This window comes from Neomonachus schauinslandi, chromosome 10 (genome assembly GCF_002201575.2).
Source record: "Neomonachus schauinslandi chromosome 10, ASM220157v2, whole genome shotgun sequence".
Taxonomy (NCBI): domain Eukaryota; kingdom Metazoa; phylum Chordata; class Mammalia; order Carnivora; family Phocidae; genus Neomonachus; species Neomonachus schauinslandi.
In genome coordinates, this window is record NC_058412.1 from 56,021,037 (window position 1) to 56,048,792 (window position 27,756).

The window sequence follows — 27,756 nt, forward strand, 5'->3', positions numbered from 1 at the left end:
GTGGGGAAAGTCTATTCCAGACATCCATTCAGAAATCGTTATTTGGATAATTTTTTTTTAAGTTGGGGACAATTAAGTTTTCCTGAGAAATTATATGTAAATGTAAAATGAGTTGAATCATTTTAGATAAACTAGAGAAGTTTACTCCTTAAATCCCATGAGAAACCACCTACGAAGATGAACCCCATACTCTAAAAGGCTAGTCATTCCATTCGTTGTACATGTGCAGGTCTGTGAGCATACATACACGCTTGGTGGGAGTTCCAGCTGCTGAAGCTCTTTGAACAGCAATTTGGCAGGATGTTCATTTTAAGTGTACATACTTTTTAACCTGGCAGTTTCATATTTAAACCCCATCCTATAGTGATAGACTTGCACACAAAGATTTAAAGAAAGCAATGGTTCTCAAACATTTTTGGTCTCAGAATCCCTGTACAATCTAAAATTGAGGACCCCAGAAGGATTTTGTTTTATGAGTTATAGCTACTTATTTTTTACCGTATTAGAAATTAAAACTGAAATTTAAAAAACTGTTTATGACAAGTTACTATATAACTATTTTCCAAAATAAAAATAATTGGAGAAAAGAGTAGCATTGCTTTATATTTTTGCGAATCTCTGGCTTAATAGAACATAGCTGGATTCTAATATCTACTCCTCCTTTCAAGCTGTTGCTGTTTGTTGTTTTGGTTGAAGTGTATGAGGAAAATCCAGCTTCACACAGATAAGTAGTTCAAAAAGGGAGAAAAATATCAGTAGCCTTTTCAGGTAATTGTAAATGTACTTGAATACCCCACTAAAACTCAGCTTATAGTAGTTTCTGAAATGTGTGATCCGAATCCACATTAATGAACGTTTCATACCCCGTTACATTAAAATCTACTGCTTTATCTTTCACTTTGAGTGGACCTTTTACTCGTTCCTGATTTTTTAACATCATGTCATTTAAAAAATAATGGTTTACTGAGTTCAGCGGATCTTCCAAATGTTGATGCATTTAATTTTGCAGTACCAAAAAATCACATTTCTTAACATCATTAGAAAAGTTGTTAAGTATTGGGAAGCTGTCCAAAATTCTGATTTCACTGGAAAGTTCAGATTTTATTATTGGCAACAAATACCTCCAGTTGTTTTCCTTGAAGTGACAGGCTGGCTGTGTCCATTTTCAAGAAAGTATCTGCCAAATCCTGTGTCTGAATAACCATCGTTCATCTGTCGGTTGTTCTTTCAAGTAAACCTGGTGATCCCTGGGAAAGGCAGTTCGTTCAAGTCATAACTAAAGCAGTTGCACAAGTCATTCATCCATATGCAGCAGAAGTGAACAGGCTGCTAGATGTGCCCCTCCCCTTCCATCTGAGCATTTGTGCAAAGCCCACCTTTCTTCATACATTTCAGCCAGAGCAACGGATTACAGCAGCTTGAAGGCAGAAGCAGATCTGAGAATCCAATTATGTGTGCTTCCCATTTCACCACACAGGATAAAAGCTGTGTGTTCAAGGGTCAAGACTTAATACTTGTTAACTGCTTCATCAAGGACAATCCGACATAAAACTGGCCTTTTCCACTTGGCCCGAGCGGCAGTGATGAATCTGGTGATTTGCGTCGAGTTTGGTGCTGTTGCTTGCCTACATGCATGGCACACAGGTTTTACTCACTGTGCCTTTGGCCCCCTCACCAGAAATGGCAAAAACTGTCTTACTATGTGAGATAGTTTTTTTTTTTTTTTAAGATTTTATTTATTCATGAGAGTGAGCAAGAGAGCATGAGTGAGAGGGGAGGGACAGAGAGGGAGAAGCAGACTCCCCACTGAGCAGAGAACCGGACTTGGGACTTGATCCCAGGACCCTGAGATCATGACCTGAGCCGAAGGCAGCTGCCTAACTGACTGAGCCACCCAGGCGCCCCTATGTGAAAATAGTTTTGCCATCCTGGACCCTCTGAAGTGAGGAGGGGGTAGAGAGGGAGGGCTCCCAAGAGCTCACAGAACAAAATTTGAGAACATGTATCAAGATGTTCATTCCAGCACCATTGCTAAAAGCGACTGATTAAAAATAACCTGGGGGCGCCTGGGTGGCTCAGTCGTTCGGCGTCTGCCTTCGGCCCAGGTCATGATCCCAAGATCCTGGGATCGAGCCCCACATCAGGCTCCCCGCTCCACGGGAAGCCTGCTTCTCCCTCTCCCACTCCCCCTCCTTGTGTTCCCTCTCTCTCTGTGTCTCTCTCTGTCAAATAAATAAATAAAATCTTAAAAAAAATAAATAAATAACCTGAATGCCCATTAGTGTGGAAAATGGCTGAGTAATCCTAACGTATCCCTACTGAGCCATGAAACAAAACTTCTTTCCTGTATCTATCTCTAAGACGTGTTCTCAAGGAAAATAAAAGGCAAGTTGCAGAGCCAGTTATAGGTGTGGCCACATTTAAAAACACTCACAAGCTTAGGTGCGTATAAAGAAGCCGCAGGAAGGGACCTGGCTCTGTGTCCCCCATCCTGACAGTGGCTGACTCTGGGAGTGGAGAAGCATTGAGGGTGCGGAAGGAGAGAGGAGCCAGAATGGAGCCTTCGTGTATTTGTGTAGATTACTTAAATCTTTGACAATATGTATTTCTTGTGTAGATTCTTTTAAAGCTTCCAATGACAATATTTAATCACCTTTTTTTCTCCCCATGCATGTCATTTAAAAAGATAATCTTTTTAAAGACTTCCTCAAGTTTTAAGTTAATACCAAACTTCACCAGAGGGTTTACACCTGTGAGGTTGAAAACACCTGAACTTTTTCATTTTTGTCATTAAACTTAGATATGTAATGATGTTATTTTGTTTAACGGGACATAAAGTGATGGTACCTGATCCCCTTCCCCTCACTTATTTTAGGTGGCTGAACTTTTCTAAGAATTTTATAACTTCCCTAAGAAAATTTGCCACTGGAGGATCTTAAACTTGGAAAACCTTGACCAAAGACTAATTTTTTTTTACCCTAAAAACATGGAGGGGGTGCCTGACTGGTTCAATCTGTAGAGCATAAAACTCTAGATCTCAGGGTCATGAGTTCGAGCCCCACGTTGGGGTAGAGTTTGCTTTAAAAAAATATGGAGAAACTGGAAGTCTTTGTTTTTACAAAAAAGTTTATTTTGAGACTTTGAATTGAGACTATTAAATTCTAAAATAGATAACATTTGTTGGTTAAAGCCTTGGTTATTTGGATTTCCCCAATTTGGAATGGGGCTGGGCTGACATTTAATCATTGCACTATTCTTAGAGAAAAATGGCCATAAGAGCAATTTAACCATAAATAGAACTGTGTGAGGGGACCGTTGTCTTCTTTCAATACAATGGGATAAAGTGAACTGCTGGGGACCTCCATTTGATATACCAATGTGACTATTATATTCATATACTTATTAAGTCAGAGACCATTTATTAGGCAGCACTTATGTTTGCTTAGATGTACTCTTGAAACTTGTACGCATTTAAAGTTATTCTCTAATTTGAACTTATACTAATTTAGGCAGGGCTTTACTCTTGCCCTTCGCTTAGTCTAAAATTAATAAGATCTTATTTTGTTAAATGTGGAGCTTTGCCAGAACAAGATCGAAGCTATTAAACTTCGCAAAATCATCTTGGTGTACCTAATGAAGCCATAGGAATAAATATTGTCGCTATTTTGGAGTTTTTTATGAATGAAGAATGACGTTTACATTCACATGATTGGCAGTGCTTCTTTGTATAATCTTAAACCCTGGTATCTTTATCAACAACAGCACTGTGCTGGCCATGCAGTTATTTTGTAATACATCTTGATCTTCTGCAGCTTGGTTAGGGGCACAAGGCTAATGCACATGAAACTGTTAGAAAATCTGTGAAATCAAGTACCAAATTGTGAAGGTCACAGGAAGAACTGGAGTAAATAAAAGAGTAAAATGTGATGGTGGGAATATCCTGGGAAATGAGTGTGACCCTGTTAAGTTTCTAGTTCAGTGTTTTCCAAGCATGTTGGTGTCTGTGTTGTTTCCATTTTAAAGATAAAATGATCAAGGGTCTGTAACAATCAACTCCAAGTCACAGCTTAGTAAAAGGCATTTCTGGGCCTACATCACCAAAAACTTGGAGATTGTTTGAATAATTCAGATAGAAGTTTAATAGATCATGGTGGGGGCAACTGAAATGAGGTTGACCTAGAAGATGTTGTAGTAAAAATGAAGTGGACCTGATGGTCAATAATACAGGAGATAGGGAAAGCAGAAGAGACAGAGACAACCACAGAGATTTTGAGCTGGAGAACGTGAACAGGGAAGGGTCAGCATTGCTAGATACAGGAAGTTGGCAGAAAGTTCAGAACAGGTTAATTTTTTCAGCATGTTGCATGTGAGGTCACTGGGAAACACCCATCAGGACAGAGGAGGGAAGATTGAGAGCCATTAAAACAAAGGCCCTGACATAGAAGCAGTAAATCTGAAACAGAGCAAGAGCCCCAAGACCTGGGCCCTCAGCGTAGTAACCAACCTCCCCCCACCCCCACCCCGCCCCAGTGAGGGGTGGGAGGAATTAAAATAACTGAGAACCAGGATGGCTAGAAAGTACAGTGAGGATCACCAAAGGCGAACAGGGCGGGGTCAACAAAGAGCAGATGGTCCACAAGGAAAGCAAAGGCTTCTTTCAAGATGGAGAGACTCATAGATAGGAGAAGGCAGGGATGGAAGGTTTTCATTAGTTGCCAGCAATGATGGATGGTTCCTAGTTGGATTTTTGGTAACCAGACACCATCACAACTCCTTCACAAGTAACCAGCCTGTGTGTTTCAATCCTTCAGGTGGTATTGGAATGCTATGTAAGAAAGGACTTGGTCTACACCAAAGCCAACCCAACCTTTCATCATTGGAAGGTCGACAATAGGAAATTTGGACTTACTTTCCAAAGCCCTGCTGATGCTCGAGCCTTTGACAGGGGAGTGAGGAAAGCAATCGAAGACCTTATAGAAGGTACCAAATTTTGTCATTGCATTCTTAGGTGAACAATGGGAATGTTCCGAGGTCTTTTTTATTCCAGTTGTCTGCCATCCTATATTTATGGTTTACTGGGGGGAGGCCTGGGGGCTAGGTCACTAGATGCCAAAACTTCAGGAACAGCCACCGAGAACAATTTCCAAGTGACAATACAGGGGAGAAGGAGATGGGTTTCAGAGTAAAGGGTGATCCCAGTTGATTTTTAGGCTCTGTTCCGAAAAGGTAAGTTCTGGACTTCCATGTCAGTGACTTTTTGACAAATTTCACCTTCCCCTGACTATTGAAATGGCTTTGGTCTGATCCGTGTTGGCTTAGAAAGGGAGAGTGGATTCTAATGGGCCCAGAAGGTGCCAGGCCTTCCCACTGCCTTCCTGTAATGCAAGCCCAGGGTGTTTGTCTGCTCTGAAAAGGAAGGGGATCTGTGACTCCTGGAGCCCTGGTTCGGGTTAGGCCTCAAGTCTGTGGGAGAGTGGGTAATAGACACTGTATTGCATGTGATTGTGGCCTGGAAGACTCTTGCGCAGTCCGTTCTCATGGGCTTTTCTAGAGTCCACACATGCAAACGCACAAGTTCTTGACTTCAACACATTCAGTTATTCATTCAGAGAGTTAAAGGTGCCATGGCCTGGGCCCTGTGAAGAGAGAAAGACTCAAGCAAGGCACGTGAAAGCCCAATTCAGAATTTGGGGAGATTAATTACAAAAGAACGTGGGCTGCATTTGTTTAAGAATTAAAGTGTTCTGAAGTAATATTCTTCTTTGTGGATTTGGGGGGAGAGCAAAAAGCAAATCTTACAGAGAAAACTCACTCAATGTCAGTAGTAAGACAGTTCTAGCTAGATCATGAGTCTGTTCACCCCAACCATGTGATGGCCAAAAGGGTAGTAAACACCAGTGTTCACATTAGGGGTCTGACATAAAGTGGCAGATGTTTAGAATGTTATTAAACATAGCTTCTAAATGTTTACAGAGAAAATAGCTCCTATATTCTTGATAGAATTGTGCAGTATGTCCACGTATTCACTGAAGCTACACACATATTTGACTCTTACTTGTAATATTTTTCTCTGTATATACTCTACCTGGCTGTTTTCTGTCAAATTTTCCTCAAACATCAATTGACTAGAAAAATTAAACTAGTAAAGGACACTCCTGAAAGATCAGTAGTAATTGAGCAGAGGACTTCTTTTTTCTCCTACAATCCCTTGTTAGAAATTTAAAGAGTTCTCATTCCTTTCTGAGCAGTTCTTTTAATTTCAGTTTTATGGAATAGCAAAATATTTTCTGAATGCACATTTTTAAAGACCTAACCAAAAAAAGAAGATAAAGAAGAAATTTCCCTGTTGGTATACTTATCACATATGCAGATTTAAGTATGTTTTTCCTTTTGGCCATTAACAGTGTCCATCAAGTTGGTCCACACAGTATCAGGTACTGTTAGGGGAAAAGGAGGATGTTATGTGGATTTACATACCAGAATGAAGAAAAGATGAACACGTAAATAAATCAAACCCGAAACGCCCAAATCATTCCATGATGGAATAAACTGGGTTTTCAGGCACGAGCCCAAATTTTGGCCTGCAGAAACCAAAAACTCACTGGTGCCCCAACATTGCAAGAGAAAACCTCTTTGCATGGTGTCCGCTTGGAATGCAGCTCCCCCAGGCTGGGTTTTTGAGTCCAGTGTCTACATTTCAGAACAAGAGGTGACCCTACAAGCTATTTAGTCAAGCCCTCTTGTTGGCAGATGAAAAGACCAGAAAGTAAGTCCTGTTTACACGGAGACTGTGGCGGGTCTCCCCTGGGTCACCACTGGCAGAGGCTGGTCGTGGTGTGCATGCTTCCAAGCAGTGGGCAGGGCCCCCTGTCCCCTCTGAGGTGGCTCTCTGGGTGCTTGTTCTCTAGTGGCCAGGCCAGAAGTTTGAGGGATTGAGAACAACAGTAGGCAGATTTACTTTAGGGAACATCCTAGCTAGAGTCAATTAAAGAGGAATAAGTTAAAAACACTTAATTCCCAGGTTACGTATTTCTACTGATAACTCACATTCGAAAGGAATGGAATGTGGTTTTATTAAAATATGTTTTTTAAATGATTGGCTTTGACGTATCATCTTTGGAAATGCGTCTTATTACTTTTTTTTTATCTTTTTAGGCTCAACCACTTCATCTTCCACCATCCATAATGAAGCTGAGCTTGGCGATGATGATGTTTTTACAGTAAGTTCCCTTTGCCCTTTGCTTTCCGGATTAGTTGGTGAATAATCGGAGAGAGGTTCTGTTTAAGGGTGTGAGAGACACTCCGCAGTTTGGCATTTGCTGTCGCTATTGGAATGCCATGAGGGAGAGCTCCGTCTTGTCACAACTTTTGCTCTACTGGGTCTGCCCATGTTGCCGTGGTACCATTGGCCACAGGGCACAACTGCATCCGCTCTCCCCGATATGTCCAAGGTTCTCATACATCTTCCCTCAGATCCAGGGTGACCAACTATCTGGCTTGCCTGGGACTGTCCTAATTTTAACTCCAAGAGTCACTAGTCATCAAAGTCTGCAAGACGCGTCAAGCCGGGGCAAACTGGGACACTTGGTCACCCAACTCAGAGTCTTCTGCTGACCCCTCCCTGGCATCCGGGTGGGGGTGGGGGGAGCCAGAATAGCCTTTCTGATGAGTAATTAAACATCTGATAAGAAAGGCCTGAAGGCTGATTGGAGGTGAGGCCCATGTATGGGAAGGCAGGAAGGGGCTTGGATAGTTCGACACAGCTTGAGTTAATGGGATATAACTGGAGACCAAATGATTTCTCAGCTTGCTTCTTCATTGAAGTCCTGTGCTTCTAGAAGTTAATTAACTAATAGTCCACTGCAAGCCTGTGGTGTGCTTGGTGCAGCGAGGAAGCCGTAGGGCAGCCTTTTCAAACTCTTGGCCTTGACCCACAGTAAGAAATACATTTACATTGTAACCTGCGCAACACACACATCCTTAGACACCTGAAACCAGATTTTTTTTTTTTTTTAAGATTTATTTATTTATTTGAGAGAGAGAGAGCATGAGAGGGGGAGAGTCAGAGGGAGAAGCAGACTGCCTGCCAAGCAGGGAGCCCAATGCAGGACTTGATCCCAGGACTCCGGGATCATGACCTGAGCTGAAGGCAGTCGCTTAACCAACTGAGCCACCCAGGTGCCCATCTTAACTTCATGTTCTGCACTCTGGTTTTTTTCCTCTTCCATTTCATTTTCTCCCACTTTTTATTACGAGACTTTTAAAGCACCGCAGGAAAATTGAAAGAACACAGTGAAAACCTAGATTCAGCAGTTGAAACATTTTTCCCCCGTTTGCTTTATCTGTGCATGTGTGAATGCGTGCACACATGTGGTTTTGGTTTTGGTTTTGGTTTTTGCCGATCCAGTTGAAAGTAAGTCACCTCAGTGCTTTAATTCTTTTAATACTGCAGCATGCATCTCCTAGAAATAAGGTGTTCTCTTACAAAGCACAGTATCATTACTATACCTAGGAAAATTAATAGGAATTTTGTAATAATCATCTAATAGTTCTCCACTAGTTTCTGACCTATCCCAAGAGTATCTTTCATAAGCTGTTTTTATTTCATATTTTTAAATATTGGCTGCAGCCCTTTAAACGTATTTTCCCAGTGCACTCACCATGGAACCAGTGATTTGAAAAACTCTACTTTGGGAATACAGAGGTGTGTAAACCATACCTCGAGCTGTCATGGAGAAAGCAGGATGGTTTGGATTGACCTGTGGAAGGCTTGGGGAAGGGCACTGACTGTGTAAAGTGTTCTAGTCCAGGGTACTCTACAGGGAGGGGTCTGGGGGTCAGAGAAGACCTCTAGGAGGTGAGGCTGACCTCTTCCTCAGTGGCCTTTGAACCCCGCTCAGGAAGGGGCTTCAAAGCTGGGCAGCACGGGGCGAAGGCAGAAGCAGGGATGTGCGCGGTGAGTCGCCCAAGGGCTGCGGATCCTAACGTGATGTGAACAGAGCGTGCGTAGGGGTGTCAGGAAATGAATTCAGTTGGCTCTCCATTGAGCGGCTGGTGTGATGTGGCTCTGAACAGGCTTCCTATAGTGCTCCGAGCAGATCGTCTCAACAGTTGGCATGTTGCTTACATCTGTTCCTTTGTCACGTTTTTCAAGAGACAAACACCAGCAGGCGGGTTAAAAGGTGGCTTCCTGTGCCCCAGAGCAAAACTGTCACGCACAGCTGCTTCCCAGCTACCTGCCAGAAGTGACTTACAGAATCGTGAGAGGGCAAGAGGGAAAGGGGTGATGGAAGCCAGCGTCCCTCCCGGTTTTGTCCTTCAATCCACAGGGGCTCGGCTTGTTGCTCTAGGGTAGAGCCGAATGCCCAAAAGGAAGTGTGGAAACGTCAGGGCTCTTTCCAGACACTCAGTGGAACTCATCGGAAAAGGCGCTCCCCTTAATTGTGTTCCAGGCAGGCCCTGATGTCTGTTTGCCTTCATTGCATTTGTTTACAAACAAGGGCCTATTAATAATGGCACCTCCCTTCCCCAGGGCAGGCCTCATCATTAGGCCTTTGACTGTTAGGAACTCATCCCACAGAAGTAAGGACGTTAAGGTGGGGGAGGGTCATCAGGGGCTTCCTGGCCAGGTAAGTGAGGTGTCCGAAAGCTGGAGCCCGGGAAGGGAGCGGCTGCATTGATTCCTCTATAGTCTACAGCTTCCCAAAGCTTGTTGTATTCTAGAACTTTTATTGATAGGACAGGTATTTAGAACTTGGAACTCATTCATTATAGGTAGAGTATAAATGGCAAGAAGACCTTCTAACCACCTTATGGATGGACCAGAGTTATGAGGGTTTTCTGGGAGAACAGAACCAGGAGTATATCTTTGCCACTAGAACCAGGGGCTTCCCTCTGCTTCAGGGGATTCCTTGGAGCTAGAAAGAACACAGGACATTGTGGACAGTACGTTGATGCATATATGTTGGGAAATAAAGTGGAGGACGAGACACCCCAACTCCCCCTAGAGCCGTTGGGCACTCACCAAGCGTGGGCTGTCCCTGCTCACACTCTCCCAGCTCCCCTGCTTATCCCCCAAACCAGCTTGTCCTCCTGACTCCTCAGGATTGTGAAACCATGCTGTAATTCCTCAGAGGAAAATTAGTGTCCTGCTTGGCATGTGCACGCACACACCCTGTGGCCACTTGCCAACGCCGTTGCCCGCTCAGTGTTCCCGTGCCTCTCCGTTCCCTTCCACTGCCACCAGCAGAGATTCCCAATGAGCAACTGTTCTGGTTTTCTGAGTTTGGGCTGTTGATTCATTCGTGTGTCTTGATATTTCTCCCTCCTGTCGATTACAATTGTTTTGTCGCCTTTAAAATTCCAAAGCACTCTGTTGATGATTTCTGTCTTGTCATTTGAAAGCCTGCCCTTTTTCCGTTTTTAAATTTTTTATTTGCTGAATGAATCTTTAATTAGAAGCAGGACATTCACCACTATAGTCTCAGCAACCCTATAAAGCTTTGCTCTAAAGGTGCTCAAGAAACAGGTGGTCTGAACCCCAGATGCAGTATGTAACAATCATAGGTTTGCATATTTTATTCATTTGCCATACTGTTATCCTGGGGGGCCATGCAAGGTTGGGTGATTTTGAGGGATGCTTGGTAGCTTTGTGTCCTGTTTTTCTAGCTGTGTTTTCTGCTGAGTCTACACATGGGAGCTGAGCTCCTAGCATTGTCGCTCACCGGAAGCTTTTGACTGCTCCTGCGGCTTCTTGCCCTTCCTTAACTCTCTCCCCCTTGCAACACAGTCTCGTCCCGGCCCCCTCTGCTCATGGGGACCTCAGTTATGGTGACTGGCACAGGTGAACACAAATACCTACATGGCAAGGCTGTGCCTGGCATTAAATATGCAGACATGAGGCCTGAGCCATTTGGTAAAATTTGGAAGGTGACTAATGCAAAAAATACAAAGCAACGACAACAAGAAAGGTTAGCGTTCTGTTTAACAGGAGTTTTTTTGGCATTGCTAAGAGTTGGCACACTCTTGTTGATGCCTCTGACCGACAGCTTTTAGTTTCTTTCATTTCAGGGCTGGGGAGACTTGAAAGGGACAGAATGGAAAGACCCTCAAGTCTGTTCCCTCTGTTGTGCTTTTGTCTTGCAGAGAAGACATGTGCTTTGGCATATCTTGTGGAGGAGGCCCATTGTCAGCCTGAGATAGGAACAGTTTAGCTCCGTGGATAAGCTGATCTGGTTTGCTCCCCAACTTAGGACTCACTTCCTCCAAGCTCCCTACAGTTGAGGACTCCGAGGCCAGAGGGTTCGGAGCCTGCAAGGAAAGGGGGCTGGGGGGAGAAGAGAAGTAGAAAAAATAGACTGTATAGAACTAGAACAGCTCTGGGTTTTATGGCCATTTAATGAAGAATTTTCCCAAATCCTGTTCCCTAGGGTTGGGTCCATTAAAACCCGGTGGTTTACTTACTGCTGCCAAAGTCTGCAATCCTTTTTTAATTGTTATTAGCGTCTTCATAGATAGACAAAGATAATTTTGATGTGGTCTTGGGAGAACGCAGCTGTAGTGTGTATGTGTACATACTTCTAGAGCAGGCTAATCTAGAATCTGTGGTCAAGTGTTGTCGCTGCTTCAGCTGTCATTGTGCTGAGTGGCTGGATTCTGACTCTAAAGCTTGGGGATTAGGAGAAATATTTGCTTTATAGACAGATACTTGGGGATGTATAAAATAGCTAAGTCTTCATCTTCCATAATAAGAAGTCCTGAAATAATTTCTAAATCTGTAAACCGGGAAACAGTAGTGTATAACCACATAACATTGGAAACAATGGAGAAAAGCATAAGAAGAAGGAGTCACAAGAACTAGAAGTGTATTTTTCTCTGGTGCATGAACACAGATGGGGGGCAAAACTTGTTGGAGATATGAAATGATACACGTGTTGATTTTTTTTAAAGAAAGAGTGCCGGGGTTTTCTCAGAACGGGGGCCAGGGGGTCAAGGGAGAAGGTGGAGGGGAGAGATCCTTTAGTCCCAGAAACCCGGCCCCCCCCTTCCCCCCCCCCCCCCCCATCGGGGGCTTAAAGACATAAAGAGACACAACAGACGTTGAGGTCCGCGGCTGGAGGTGCTCTTCTTCCCGCTGTTTTCTCTGCCTGGTGCTAGGAAGCAGTATGTCCACCGTGCAGATAATTAGCTGGAAATGTTTGGCTTGCAGGGAGGCGAGGTTAGCTGTAGACATGCCAACTCCTGAGAATTACAGGTCTTAGAATTGGAAGGGATTTGGGGTTCCTATCACCTGGCCAGCGAAGCAGGATTCGCCTCGTTTTACAGCCTGGGTTGTGGAAGCAGCTCAGAGTCCACTGGGTGACTTGCCGAAGATCACACGGCTAGCTCCTGGTGGAGGAGCCGTGAACACCCTCCCCCGGCCTTCCCGGTTCACCACGCCTATTTTTCTCTTCCTCTGTCGAATAATTATACTTAGGATATTTCAGCTGTTCTATTTTTTAGACAACAACCAAATACAGGCATTATATTTTAGGGTTCTCTGGGACCCAAATTGGCAAGGGGAGAGAAAAGAGGAGAAATAGATGAGCCGTGCCCTGTGTGGCCCGTTCATGTGACAGACTTGGAGCCTCCTGAGCGAGTGTCGCAGCCCAGAGGCCCCCAGAATAGCAACTCAGAGCTTGACCATAGGAAAGCCTCCCCTATATAAGGTTTTATTTTTTCCCTGCCTTCTAGGTTTTTACTACCACCACCTAAGTATCGTTTCTGGATTTGGGCAGCCCTTCTCGGTAGCGATTCCTAATTAAGCCTTGGTGCCTGAAGGTATCCGTCCTGTGTAATGAGATCCCTCCTCTTCCCGGGCACCCAGAATGGTATTAACCTGGGTACCATCCTTTGCCGAATTGAGAAGAGCAAGCCACATCATTTTGCGTGGGTCTAAAATCTCACCTTGAAGCCAGTTGAAAAAGGCTGGTATTTGGCTTACGTTTGGCATTTCATCATACTTTAGGCAGGCAGCCCTCCTTCACAGAGGAAAAATATCTTTTAGAACACCGTCCGCTTCCAGCCATGTTTTGCCTAGACTGGAAAACTTGCTCCTTCCTCATGCCCTATGCTTGAACCCTTGACATCCTGTTTACCACAAGCTGCATTTTATTACTTTCTGGCTATTCAGAGGAGTTGTCCCTAATGACATCCCAGGCACCTCCCATCCACCCCAGGTGTTTTGTAAACCGTGGCTACAGCAAGTGTTTGAAACCAAAGTCCTGAGAAGCAATTTGTTTTGTCCTAGATGGGCTTTTGAGTATTTGCAAGTTGTGCTTGTTTTCATTCTTTTTTTTCTTTTTTTTTTTTTTTTTCTTTTTTAAAGATTTTATTTATTTATTTGACAGAGAAAGACACAGCGAGAGAGGGAACACAAACGGGGAGTGGGAGAGGGAGAAGCAGACTCCCCGCCGAGCAGGGAGCCCGATGCGGGACTCGATCCCGGGACTCCAGGATCATGACCTGAGCTGAAGGCAGTCGCTTAACCAACTGAGCCACCCAGGCGCCCTGTGCTTGTTTTCATTCTTGATTTAAGGAGGAAAACGGTGAATTCGTTGCATTTTGTAATTATCAAGGTTTTGCTTGGTGGGGAAAAAGTGCAGCACGCCACATTTCCCTTTTCTTGTAGTTCTTTCTACCTCCTCCATCCCAGCAGACGTTAAAACTGAAGGCAAATCTAATTCTGCAATAAAGGGGGTTCGTTTACGGATTTTCTAAGAAGTGGTGGGTGAACCAAGTGTGCAGAGTTTGGAAGCTAGGGAGAGGCCTGCATTCCAGACTTGGTTCTGCTAGTAGTGAACTGTGATCGCTGATCCTCTGGAACTCAGAGCCTCGTGAAGGTGAATGTATTTCCTCCGGGCCTCTGTTTGCCAGCCCAGGGGAGGGGAAGGAGAGGCGCTGTGGTGTGGGGCTGCCCCTGGAGCCGGGTCCTCCGCACGTGGGCCTCACAGCCATCCTGTGAGCAACGTAGTGGCACTTCCACGTCTGCAGATAAAATCACCAAGGCTCCCTACCCTGCCAACCCAGAATGCAAACTTCACATCTGCCTGCCGCCTTTCAGAGAGTTTTGAGAAGAGGAAGTATGTATTCAATACGTTTCAGTAAATGTTACTTATTAGATATGCCAGATTCCCAAGTAGCTTCCTGAACGACGGCCTCTTCAATGAGTGCCTGGGCTCCAAACTACTTCAGTGGAGGCCTGAGGTTCCCCGGGTCCCTGCTGGAAAGCCCCGTCTCGTTTAGATGATCAGTGGCTCAAAAATGTTTTCTGTTGTCTCTACCTTCAACGGTCAAGGGATGGGGCAGAGTGGGATGGGGAGAGGCTGCGGAAAAAAGAAGATAGGTTGAAAATGTAAGCTACTTCTACAAAGTTTAGCCAGTGAAGCTGATCAATGGTGGATGATTAAGAAAAGCAAACATGTGGCGGGAGGGTCAGCCGTATGCTTTGTGGTCGACACCAGGAAGCAGCGTCCCCATAACTGCTGCTGGCTGACACCCAGCACTGCACAGGGTAGCTGCAGGGTCTCAGAAGATGGGTGGGAGCTGCTTTGTCTTCTAAATGACAATAATGATCAAGCTCACATTGCATAGTAAGGGGAGGATCTTTTTATTCGACCCCCGTAATACCTACAATGGCTAAATTAAAGCAATTAATACGTCTTAAGGCTCAAACAAAAGCTTTGCAATGCTCTCAGTTTCAGGACGCCCAGAGGCATTTTGCTAGCCCTCCCACTTGTGTCTTTCTTCATTTACATGCATCTCATCTCATCTTTTTAAGCTGTGGCTGGCAGGATACTATTCTTTCCATTTTCCTCCTTCAGACAGAGCGCATATTCAGGGTTACCTGAAACCCCGCCTTCCTGCTCCCAGCCCCTCAGCCCTTCCAGTGAAGCCAAGCTGTGGGTGTATCAGAGTCCTTTCCTTTTATAGCAAAATTTCACCTAACTTCAGAAACCTAAGACTTTTTTTTTTTTCCCAATGAGTGGGAATTTTGTTTTTGTTGTTCTCTTCACAATGAAAGAATGCCCACTTTATCCTCTGGGTCCCAGAGAGCAGAATGTCCTAGAGTCTAAGGACAAAGTCGTCTCTTTCGCCTGCTCCTGTAGCTGCCTCGTAGACCCACATGGCCTGCTGGCTGGGGTCACCACGCAAGAGCCCATGCCCGGCTGCTTTCTTGCCTTTTTGAAAGAGGACACCTGGAACCTCTGTAGGCCCGGAGGACAGGTGAGACAGTGCTACCTGTTCGCAAAGACCTGTCGACAAAATGGGTGACCACTTCCAGTTTACTGAAGGAAGAAGGGCTGGCCGCAGGTCTGTGGGCCTAGCAGGTACCCGGGGGAAGGCGTGCTTTACTGAAGAGTTAGAAACAACAGCTCGTTAAGCCACCCGAGCCAGGAGCCTTCTGAGGCACTCAACTATCCAGTTTACTGTCTTCCGAGAAGCAGGAGGTGCCCAGAGTTTTGTGTCATCAGTCCGGTCACCCGGCCTGAAGCTGAGAGGAATAGTATACATTTATATTTAGTGTGTGTGCATACTTTTAAAAAAAAAACAAAATGCGAAGCCCTTGCAGTGGAAAGAAGGTCGAATATTGCGTTGGTTGCATCAGCTGTTGAGATCTATTTTGGTGGCGGACTGCAGTAAAAATACTACGAATTGCGGTCATAACTGCCAGGTAGCCTCCTTTAAAGACGTAAAATAGCAGCATCTGCAGCCAAGGCTGCAGTCCTTAATCTGAAGGACTCCTGTGGCCCTCGAATCAGCGAGGCAACAACAGTCGTGGTCAAACCCCTCGGACCCCTAATGTTCTTAAGAGGAGGGAGGAGGGTTACACGTGCCCGCTCACAGCTCCGTCAGACCGCGGACATCACTGAATGCTTCCCCCTTGTTTTACACATGAGGAAACTGAGGCCCTGGGAAGTCAAACAGCTTGTCCCAAGACACCTGGCCTAACCTGGCCTGGAGTCACTTCTCTTGATACAGTGCAGTTGGTGCTTAACAGGGCTGTGTGATTTCTGGGTGAGATGGTCTGGCTCCTTAAGCATTTCTTACCTTCATTTTTCTAGGCCTTGTTTAAAACACGTTGGCCTCTTAACCTCCTGATGCGGCTGCTCCTTGTGCTTGGCTCCTGACTCTATGTGTTTCCTTCTATCAGCTCGTGTGTTCCTGGGGACACAGGGATGATGAAGTGACTATCCTTGTTTGCCTTCCTGAAGGTGGGGTTCGTCCCATTCCTCTCCGTCCCCAAGACGGAGAAGGAAATTGCCAGTTGCCGACCCCCTCACAGTCGCAGATACGGAGTCGAGTAGGACGCTCCAGCTGCCTCCTCAGTAGTTCCAAGTGTCCTTGAAAGAACAGCCCCAGGCACATCTTTCCTCACCCTTAAGCATTAGCCTGCTGCTGCCTCCGCCATTCTGGTCCTTCTGGAAAAACAAAGATTTAGCAGGAAAACTCAAGGGGAGCTGAAGGGATGCACATAGCCTTGAAAACACTTGTTTCACTTCAAAATGCAGAGGTCTGACCCACCCTGAATGCCCCAAAAAGCTCTTGGTCACCAGCCAGGGTTCCATCCCAGGATGGGTAATTTAAGCAAACTGCCTCCTCAGCTGCTCTGGCCTCTTGGTGCTTCTCCCTCCTCCCTTCCTTGAGCTTCCCTTGGTCAAAGAGGTTCACCTTCCAAATGAAGAAGGCTTTCTCCAGACCCAGGCATGCGAACAGGTGCGTGTGCTTCAAGAACTTCCAGGTAAACCCAAGGGAAAGGGAAGACTAGCCAAGGTTCCAAGAGTAAGAAATGCTGTCTTATAAAATACGCCCATGCAGTAGGAGGGAGCCGGCCACAGGTTTAACGTCAGACGCGGGTCTTCTACTCCCCTTTCCCCATTCATTCCGGTTTCCACCCAAACCAGGCAGCCTCAGCGCAGTATCTTTTGCATTTCGGATTGTGATTTATTGTCAGATATAGGGACATTAAAATCAGTTATTCAGAAGAAAAGTCTGTATCAACTTCTGAAGCTCTAGTGTGTTTCTCTCATTTGTTGTTAAATTCTGGGGAATTACAAGAAATAACTGAACTCTCAAAGTAAGTACTATTTATGTCTGCAGAGTCTTGGCCCTTGGAAGCTTGCTCTTTTTGAAGAATTTTATTAGATGTTCACTGGTAAACTTAAACCTCTTTTTCTCTTCCTGAGCCTTGTTCTGGGTTGTCCACCCATCTAGGATGGAAGCCACCTGGCCTTGCCCCTGCCGTATCACCTTGTGTGTCTGAGCCCACATCCCACAGAGCACCCAGCCCAAACCTGAAAACCTTCCAGGGAAGGAATGAGTGCCACGATCCAAGTGGGTTCGCTCAGGCCGCTCATGTCTCTATTTTCTTGATTTTCAGGTTGGCAGTGCCCACTCTTTCATCTTAGACTCTCTGACCCTTGCTCCCACCCTCCCCTCATTCCTTTTCTCACCTTCCTGTTCTGTCTAGGTTCTTCTTTACCAAAGTCTTGTCTCAGCATTGTGCCCTGTTAGAGGGCTTCATCATCAGGCCACACAAAGCTTGTTACCTTGAACAAAATCACACAACTTTATAATTAGAGGATGATTCCCATCCAGTCTTCCTGAGCTGAGACCTTGTTATTTAGCGTTAGAACACTTCATTGCATTTCTGTTGTTTGGTGCCTCCGATTAGGTTGCAAACTTCTTCATTGGACATCTTTTGAATAATGGGCATGGACATTGAGTCAGAGTCCAACCCAAAGCCAGAGGCAAGATTTTTCGGAGGCGACATCTGCAGGTGGCAGTGGTTCTGGGTCTGCTCACCAAGTCACATTACACAGGAGCGCCCACGGGTCAGCAGCAGTGCCGGCCCTCGCTGTCCATGGGGGGGCGGCACCGAAGCCTCTGCTTCTGTTCTGCTTGAGCTCAAACCCACGACAGAGACAACCCCTGGAGGGCACGGGGAGTTTAAAACATGGCCAGAGTTTTCGAGTTGAAGGTGACGATGTCAGATTGGTCGGTTGGTAGGTGTCATTCGCTTGTGCATGCAAATAACAGATGTTCGGGAATCTTGCTTATGACTGTGTGTGTGTGTGTGTGTGCGCGCGCGCGCACGCATAGCTTAGGTGGGCTGCATTTCTCCAGCGTGTGTGGACACCACAGAGTTATGGGAGAGTCGGTTCCGCAGTACATGTGGATGGGACGCCTGGCTGGCTCAGTCCGTAGAGCATACGACTCTTGAAGATTGTGAGTTTGAGCCCCACGTTGGGCATAGAGATTACTTAATTTTAAAAAGAAAAGGGGCGTACATATGGATAAAAGGCAGATTTCCCCCCCTTGTTTCTTGGAGGTGCCTTGATAGTACATTGCTTTTGTTTGTAGGTCACACTCACTGCTTGGCAAGATCTGACACCATAGATCTGGAATAAGCCTCGGCTTCAGTGCAGCCTCTCTCACATGCTCTCCTTGCCAGAGTCCAGACAGACCCCCAGCAGTGCAGGCGTGGACTTCAGCTCTGCCTGCAGGAGGCGGTGAACTGTGGACACGCTTCAAAGCTTTCTGGCCTTCTTGCTCCCTATACAAATTTGTCATTAGATGAGGAGATATTTAAAGGCTCTGCTCAGTCTCATGTTTTCTGATAGGGTCCAGGAAGCTTTGCACTTGACTGTGCAGTGGGCAGAGGCAGTTCGGGGTTAGGGAGGTAGGATGGGTGTATAAGAGGTGCCCTTGCTGGTTGGCTGATGAACTCCAGGAAAACACGGGTGTGCCTCGTGGCTCAGAATGACTTTCTATACATTGTTAACCTGGACATAGGTCACAGAAAATAGGGTGGAGGAGGGCGAACAGATGATTAACAAGGTGACCATGATGCTGAGTACATGGGTAGCTTCTAACGTGCAAGAGGACGATCCTTGGGGTGCTGCTTAAAGAATTTAACCCTTGAGATTTGAATCACGCTGAAGGGCCCCCACCTACTCATTCAGGAAGTATTTATTGAGATCTTTAGAAACCTTTGTATCATGACACATCATCCCCTATCTCCTGGGTTTACCTAAAGCAGGGCGCACCTTTTTACTTGGAGAGGTTGTGCTCGTGTTCATCTCGGCAAAATCCCTCGGAGAGTGGGCCTCGGCAGGGCTCGTGAGAGCTAGACGCAGCAGTGCTGTGTATGGACGCCCCCGTGGGTGTGGGGGTCAGGGCTGCATTTCAGGCCAGCTCTGCAGGGGCTGCCTGCCCTGGTCAGCAGGACCCTGCGTGGCCGGGAGCCTGTCGTCCTGCGTCCGCGCCCCTGTAGCTGAGGTCTGGCACGCGGCTTGCACTTGCGCAGCTGGACCCGGGGAAGAGCTCTTGGCTTTATTGTTCTGGCTGATCTACAACCACCTGTGTGTGGAAAGGGGGAGGCAGTCAGTACCTCTGAGGACGTGAGCAGAGAGTGGGGCAGAGCCAGAAAACAGGACAGAGTTGGGAGAAAGTAAGAATTCCTGTGTGTCAGTTTGGTTTCTTTCAGTTACTGGGATTTGAGGAGTAAATAGCAATTCTTCCCTGAGTTCTGAAGTACTGAGGGGGGGAAAAAAAAGAGACCTGTTATGAGTGATGATGCCCGTCCTGGGGGAAGCGGACGGCTCAGGTGGGGACCCCACGATTTGACAGACCTGCCCCACCAAAGCACAGGGGTGCTGATCTTCACAGCCTCCCACGGCGGGTGGGGTGGGGCGCCCTGGGCCTCCGAGTGGACCGCACCATCCCCAGAGTGGATCCGGCATGTGCTGTTTGCCAGTAGGGTGGCTCCCAAGGGGCCGAGGAGAGAAGCAGCCGACTGCGTGCCCAGTTCCACTGCCCTGCTGTGCAGAGGAGTGAGGAGAGGCAGGAGTGTGCTGCTGGCGGGACTGCCGGGGGGGCTGGTGCAGAAGTGAGGGGAAAGTGCACCCCAGTGATGAATCCAACGCATTCTGGCTGAAGTTACCAAGGGAATTCGCTCACACCCTGGGGACAGCCTAAAGTAGATCAAGATTCAGGCTTGTCGGGATCCAGAAGCTTGAATGGCATCGGGGGGGGCGGGGGGGGGAGGGCTGCCTTCTCCTGGTTTGGCTTCACTTCCTCCTCAGAAGGTTCTTTCCCTGTGCCCTCACCAGGATTCCAGACTTCTAGGACCCTTAGATCTTAACTTCAAAGATAAAGACAGCATTTTTTCTGACCTCTCCATGAAAAATCTCCGTATTACATCAGAGAAGACCATGAGTCCATATCTGAATTAGTCACTCTGGATTGAGGGATCAGAAACAGCGTCAGCTTTGCATCACTTGGACCAAACAGGATTAGAGAAAAAAAAATCTGAAGAGTTGGCCTCCAAAGAAGTGCTGCACGTATCCACCAAATTTTAAAAATTAACAGTAGTTAAGTTGAATAATGGGACTATGGTTGTCTTTGTCCTAAATACTGGTCCCATTTTTCTTGGCATGTATTACTTTATAAGTTGGGGGGTGAGGGTATAAAAATAATTTTCGTAAGTCTGTTTTAACCTTGCCCCCCAAAAGATACAGGATGCTAACACAAAACATGTAAAATAAAGAGATAAAGAAGCAAATGAGACAAGGGGAATAGGAGATTGAGAAGCAAGAGCCAAGGAGGAGTTCCTTGATATTTGTCAGAAATAGGACACCTAGATACAAGAAAAACCTTTTCCTCAATTTGGGAGGGAAAAGGATCTGTGACTCTAAGGAGCCAGGGGAGGAGGAGGTTCTGAGGATTCCTGGTTTTCAAGGTGGTGGCCACAGTCCATCCCAATATCTGATCACCTTCCAAAGACACTGTCACAGAGCCTCCAGTCTGAACCCATCGCTTCTACTGGGAGAGCAGCTCTCACCACCAACAGACAGGGGCCTTCATTCTCTGTGTGATCCTCGCTCTCTTTCTCTCTCTCTCTCTCCCAGCTTACAGTGACCCCCAAGGCTTGCCTTCAACCCAAAGATTACAAAATTTCTCCCGGGAAAGCCAATGCCCACGATACCCTTGAGATACCCTTATTTCTGAGACTTTCCCAGGCTGGGATTAGCTCCACACAGAAACACTTGGGTTTGGTTTTTGTCTGTTTGCATCTCCCCTGCTCACCAGGGTCCCATGCAGCCAGGGCTACAAATGAGGTGACCGTTCTTGATCAAATGTAGCAGACCCTTTCCCCAAAGCCTGGTGACTGCTCCCACATTTGAGAAAACAAACCCAACTTTCCAGGGTTAGGTGGCTGGCTTTCTCTGCCCTTTGAGCCTGCCACATCATGTTTAGATAATCGGGCCCTTTAGGGGTCCTTCTGCCTCCCACAGCCAAGATAAACTCCAGATTTCGGGAAGTCCAACAAGACACCACAAGTGGGGGTAGACGGCATGTTCGGTTTGGGTATGTGGGTTTGGTTTTTGTTTTTGTTTCAATTAACTCTTGGTTACCTCCCTCTACACAGACAGCTACAGACAGTTCTTCTAATTCCTCCCAGAAGAGGGAACAACCTACTCGGACAATCTCCTCTCCCACATCCTGTGAGCACCGGAGGATTTATACCCTGGGCCACCTCCACGACTCATACCCCACGGACCACTATCACCTCGAACAGGTGAGCAGCCGTCTGGTTCTTCCGAGAGCACGGGGTGGGCAGCTCCCGATTCTGGAACAGCCCCCTTCCCCTTCCATGTGGCGGTGGCACATCCTTACTTAGTTTTCTGTGTGCCAGACCCCGTGCTAAACCTTTCCTGTGCTTAATCTCATTGAATCCTCACAAATTATCCCACGAGGCCCCGGTTTATAGAGGAGAAGGCTGAGGGCTCAGAGAGAGTCCTTGATGGGACAAGTTACAGATGCAAGCATGTGCTTACCCAGAGTGCCGTGCTGCCTCCTGAGTTCCTCTGTGCACACGGCTTCCTGGCTTGGTGTGCAAGCCCGGAGCCAGGATCAGGACTAAAGAATGCTGTCCGCTTGGCTCGGGCACCCTGGCATCGCAGGCTGCAGGCCCAGGCTTGCTTGGGGAGATGTAGCTGGAATCTGGAATTCAGTAATTCAACAAATATTTACCGAGTGGCTGTTTTGCGGAGCAGGTTCCCAAACTGTGGGACATGGACTGGTGCCCGTAGAGGGTGATGTGGCCACCAGGCTGCTTTGAAAAGAAAAAAAGGAACACAGGGCAGTGAGAGTTTTGTTTTCAACATAAAGCTAGATTTATAGAACTCTAAAAAAATCCTATTGTGTGCTTCCTAATATTTTGGCACTAAAATGTTCTTAAAAATCACTTTATGGTAGCTATAGATGGGAATTGACCTTTTGACTGTCCTTACTTTGCAAAATAATTAGCAAAGCCTATTCTCCCAGGATTTGTTTTGATTTATATGAAATTATGGTTTTCCAAAGTCTGTGAAACTCAGGAATCTAACAGGAATTAGGCAACATGTGTGAGACGTGGTCCCTGCCCTCAAGAGGCTCACAGTCTGGTGAGAGTGATGGATAGAATTACCAGGTGATAAATTCTAGGACAGTATTAGAATGACAATAATGGTGACAAGTTCTGTGTGCACTGTGTGTAGATTCTCTTCATTCTCATGATAGCCCTGTGCTATTTGATAGAGAATCTGAGGCTTGCTGGTAAATTCCAAAGTCTGAATTTTACTCTAGTGGTTTCACTCAGAGCCATGTTCCTTACCCCTTAAAAAGCCTTCATCCCCAGAGGACCTCCGAGGTAGAAAATCTCACTTTCTGCCACACCGAGGGTGCCTGGGCCAGGCAGGCTTACCTGCCTCTGTTTGCTAACAATGGCTTCAGCGCCTTCCACCCTGGACAGGGCCTCCCTGCAAGCCATAGCAGGACTAGCTGCCCAGATGACTTTGTCGCCTCCAGGAGAATGCCAGGAGGGGAGGGTTTGGAAGGCTGGGGGTGGGGCTCTGGGTCTAGCCTGCTTGAGCTCACATTCCAGCCTGCCCCTCACCAGCTATGAGATCCTGGCAGGATTCAAACTCCAGGCAGTCAGCCTCCGGATCTGCACTCCTACCCTTTCTGTATCTTCCCAACCAGATGACAAGATACCCCTGTATCCTAGCTCCTCATATCCCTTTTTGCTTTCCTGAACATGACCCACAGTGCAAAATGCATATTCTATTGTGACCCAGTGTGCACCTGTTTGCATACATACAGATACCCACAGACGCCACCCTTATAAGGGGCAGTACACTCCCGTGCTTTTCTGTTTCACGGGGAAAAAAGCTGGTCTTGCAAAAGAGAACATGCTGTACAGAAACAGGTGAAAGCAATCTAAGCTGTTAGAAATCAGGACCGCAGTCATCGTCCCCTTAGAGGGAGGAGGTAACTGAAGGGAGGTGGGCAGGGGCCTAGGGAGGCCTCTCAAGTTCTGCGTCTCCCTCTTGGTGTGTTCAGCTTCCAAAAATTCAAAGTGCCTTTTTACAGTCTGCACACGTTCCCTCATGGATGGTAGTACCTCAACAAAAGGATTTCCGACCCCGGAACGGATTCAGAATCACAACTTCCAACACACCTCTGACCTAGGAGCTGTTCAGTAATTCCAGGATGGGTCCGTTTTGTTTTTTTTTTTCAAGAAATGCCTTTGTCGAGGCCAAGTAAGTGGAGGATTTTGTTTGTTTTTGCCGCTGCTATAAAATGGTGTCTCCTTTCTCCCGGGGCAGCCGATGCCGAGGCCCTACCGCCAGGTGAGCTTCCCCGACGACGACGAGGAGATCGTGCGCATCAACCCGAGGGAGAAGATCTGGCTGACGGGCTACGAGGACTACCGGCACGCGCCCGTGAGGGGCAAGTCCCCGGACACGTCGGAGGACGCCGACTCGTACGTGCGCTTCGCCAAGGGCGAGGTCCCCAAGCACGACTACAATTACCCCTACGTGGACTCCGCGGACTTTGGCCTCGGCGAGGACCCCAAAGGGCGCGGGGGCGGCGTGATCAAGACCCAGCCGTCCCGGGGCAAGTCCCGGCGGCGGAAGGAGGACGGCGAGCGCTCCCGCTGCGAGTACTGCAGGGACATGTTCAACCACGAGGAGAACCGGAGGGGCCACTGTCAGGACGCGCCCGACTCCGTGAGAACTTGCATCCGCCGCGTGAGCTGTATGTGGTGTGCGGACAGCATGCTCTATCACTGTATGTCGGACCCCGAGGGAGACTATACAGACCCGTGCTCGTGCGATACTAGCGACGAGAAGTTTTGCCTCCGGTGGATGGCTCTTATTGCCTTGTCTTTCCTGGCCCCCTGTATGTGCTGTTACCTGCCCCTTCGGGCCTGCTACCACTGCGGAGTGATGTGCAGGTGCTGCGGCGGGAAGCACAAAGCGGCCGTGTGACTCGGTTTCCCTCCTTCCCCTCCTCCTCCTCCCCCCACAGCCACAAGGGAACTTGTCTCCGACATACTCTCACCTTCTTCCCCGCTCCCTGGTACCTTGAGGAGCTATTCCAGCCTGGGGAGCCTGCCTGGTGGACTCTGCACTTCCCCCAGCCACCCACTCTGCATCAGACACACACGCACCCACACAGTGTTCGAAGGACAGGAACCTCCGCACAGACACTCGGGTATTATTAACAATCTGTAATCAATCTGTCTTATACATGTGTTGATTTCATGTCTTTCCTGCCCACCTCTTCCAGTGCAAAGGCGCCTGTAGTCGGAACTGGCGGTTTGGGGTGGGGTTTATAGTTGGTTTTTCCCAGACGCTCTTTCTCTTGGTTCAGCTTGCTGGTCGCTAAGGAGCATCAGGTTCCTGCGGATAGGTAATGTCAGAACGATGAAACCCCACCAGAAGTATTTTAACCTGCAGTCAGATTATGTATAGGAGGTGAGCTAGTTAACAAACTTCTACCCCAAAACGAGATCGCTTTAACTTTTGTAAAGCCAAATTTCCCAATGAAGCTGCAGTTTCTATCTGGAGCCCATCATCATTCTGTCAATTATTTACTGATGCAAAACATTCACCCATAAAATGACTGAGAATTGAGCCTTAACTTCAGATTAACTTGTGTGAATCAGGAAAATTCCTTAAACCGCATTGCATCCTCATGGACCAGGGCTAGAGAAGGGGGATTTCAGGTCTCTCTGAGCCTCCACATAACCCCTAAAGTAGAACTTTTTTAAAATTGTGTCACCACCACTTCTAAAAATTTAGCAATATTAGAAGAAAACACTAAGAAATTGTGCTCATTGTTTTGCAAACGAAATAGTCTAGTCGCACACACACACACACATCCGTGTTCTCCAAAGAGTTACAGTTGAGAAACACTGAGGTTGTGGTAAATAAAATTAAAGGAGCTTCCTCCCACACCCCCACTGGCTATTTTCCGGGGGGGGGGGGTTTGCATTTTAAATGTCCTAAATCTGAAGAGTGGTGGGTTGCATTTTGTTTGTGGGTTTCTGTTTTTGTTTTCATTCTGGACTGAATTTCCCATCACCAAATTCTTCATTTATACTTGGGGGAAAAAAACAAGGCCATATGTAAAAACCCTTCCAATGCCTAAGTGTCTTTCTCCTGCATCTCCAATCCCAGACTTACCAGTTCGGGTGCACAGATGGTTAGGTTAGCAGTCTGGGTCTACCTGTCGCCTTGCCATGTAGGAGGCTTCTACTTAGCTGGAAAAGAGTATTTTTCTAATATATTGCAAGGAGTAGCCAAATCTTCTTGTTGCAGAAAGAAAAGTGAAGAGTGGTACCTAGCATAGTACAATCAGAACGTCATGGAGACCGTAGGGGACAGGCTTGTCAAGGCTGGCTGTTCTTCCCGCCATGATTTCCCTGTGGTAATTGCCAGCTGAGGACATGGCCTGCTCTCTGTATCTCCACTTCCCCCATCCCTTCTCTATTGCACACAGGACAGCTGTCTTCAAGGAAAGGGACTTTTTTCCAGTCTGCCAATCATATTGAGAAAGTGCTAGCCATGCTTACCTTCATGGAATGTTTTCAGTTCATCTGAGCGCCCATCACATCTCTTTAGTCAGATCATCGGTGTAAATACTCCGTGTGCTTAGGAGTTAGTTGGTAGACGTTTTTCCTTTGTTGGAGTGACTGGTTTGGGCCTTCCTGCTTGGAAAAGGAGCAGAGCGCTGTCAGTCTGGTGATGGAAGAAACGAGAACTGCTTCCCAGCCTGGAGAACATGTAGAAGACCTCCAGCCAGCCTCCAGACCCTGTCAAGAGACCAGCTCCCACCCCCACCAAGCCCCCCATCCTGAGGCATTTCCTCAGGGCCTTTTCTCAAGGTCTCTCCTCTCTACAAAGCACAACACTAATGTAGGTTTGTTAGACCTCAGTTCAAGTGCCCCTATTTATTTCACTAGGAACACACATATCCTGCCGCCTTTTGTTTGTAGTCCCTGTCTAGTGGTTATTTACCCCTTGTCCTTTTCCACCCCTTTGAAGAGTTATGCTAGTGAACCTTACTCCGCCTGTACGTTTTGGTCTGTGAAGGCAGCGAGCGGTTAAGGGCACAAGGAGAGCCGTAGGGACACTGATGTAAATACGTCTCTAATTGCCACACTGCAGCTGAACAGTGTGTAGTATTTTCCCAGTCAGCTTTGCCACACTGACGTCAATCATTTGAGAGAAATTATTCAGATTTTATTTTTGTATCTGTGGTAACAAAACATTAACCAAAAGATTTGTTTGGAAGCTTCCTCTGACCAACCCCCCCCCAAGCTATTTGCTCACATTAACAAAGTGCCTGAAGCATAATTCATTCTTTACCTGTATACTAAAAACCCTGTTGTATTGATTTTTTTATAATAAGCCTTTTTACCTCTGTGTAAAAAATATATATACAAGTGTATGATGTACATTTTAGTTCCTAACTTTTTTTTATGGTTTCTAATATGTATGACCAATGTAGCCATTGCTTTAAAATGTACCATGTAAATATAAACACATCCTATCAGATCGTTGACTTTGGGGTATTTGTCTAGCAGGAGATTGGGGGGGGTTGAGCCTCGGCGCATGCGAGAGTTCTCGCACAGAGGATCGGAAGGGGCTTTCTTTGGAGAAGGACACGTGGACACTGGTCTGTTTTTGTGAGGCCCTTCCCGGCTGTGGTTATGTCATATTCCCGAGGGGAGACTGCAGCTCCTTGGGCTTGGATGCCTCAAGCAAAAGGAATGCTGTATGTCACAGCCCCGGGAACACCCCCTCGTCCTAGGCCTGGCTTCCCCCACGCGTGCTCCTCAGAGGGAACAGCTGTATTTCCTCCGAGTTGTTTTCCACCAATTCCCGCCGAACCTCGGGTGGGTGGGTTTGTGTGGAGTTTGGGAGATGGGCTCTCACAGAAAACAATTGTTAACACTGCAAGACCCTTGGTCTCCTCAGAGTGGTTCTGTTTCAGTGACATCTGGACCACTTTCCCTTCCAAATGGGCTCTTTGGATGCCCAAAAGTTACAGTGGCAATCCCCCAGAGGAAGTAGAGTGTGGGGTCTTTTAAGGGTCACGGGGGAATGTTTCAGCTCCTCTCTAGAGAACGAGCAGGGGCCTTAAAAAGACACGGAGAGGGGCCCCCTGTCTTAGTTTTAACTCTTCCAAGCCACTGGCAAAGGTGAAAAACAATAGGAGATGCTGGAAGTTGGAAAGCAAGGGGAGAGAAACAAGCCATAAAGATTAGTAACTGTAAAGTTACTAATGTAAAGATGATCAGAGAACACGAAATCTGTTCGGAGTAGGAGGGGCATAAAGATTATAGTGGGGGTGAAGAGCCAACATGGAAGAAGACAT

General features: G+C 46.8%; 1 protein-coding gene across 1 annotated transcript in view; it reads left to right on the forward strand.

Annotated features, from left to right (window-relative positions):
• Positions 1-26,924, forward strand: part of SPRED2 (sprouty related EVH1 domain containing 2) — a 116,158-nt gene extending 89,234 nt beyond the window's left edge. The window contains exons 3-6 of the mRNA XM_021699206.2: positions 4,812-4,980; positions 7,156-7,220; positions 21,473-21,622; positions 23,694-26,924. Of these exons, the coding sequence (XP_021554881.1) occupies positions 4,812-4,980; positions 7,156-7,220; positions 21,473-21,622; positions 23,694-24,359 (1,050 nt within the window). The 3' untranslated portion in view covers positions 24,360-26,924. The remainder of the gene's footprint in view (positions 1-4,811; positions 4,981-7,155; positions 7,221-21,472; positions 21,623-23,693) is intronic.
• Positions 26,925-27,756: the final 832 nt, after the last annotated feature.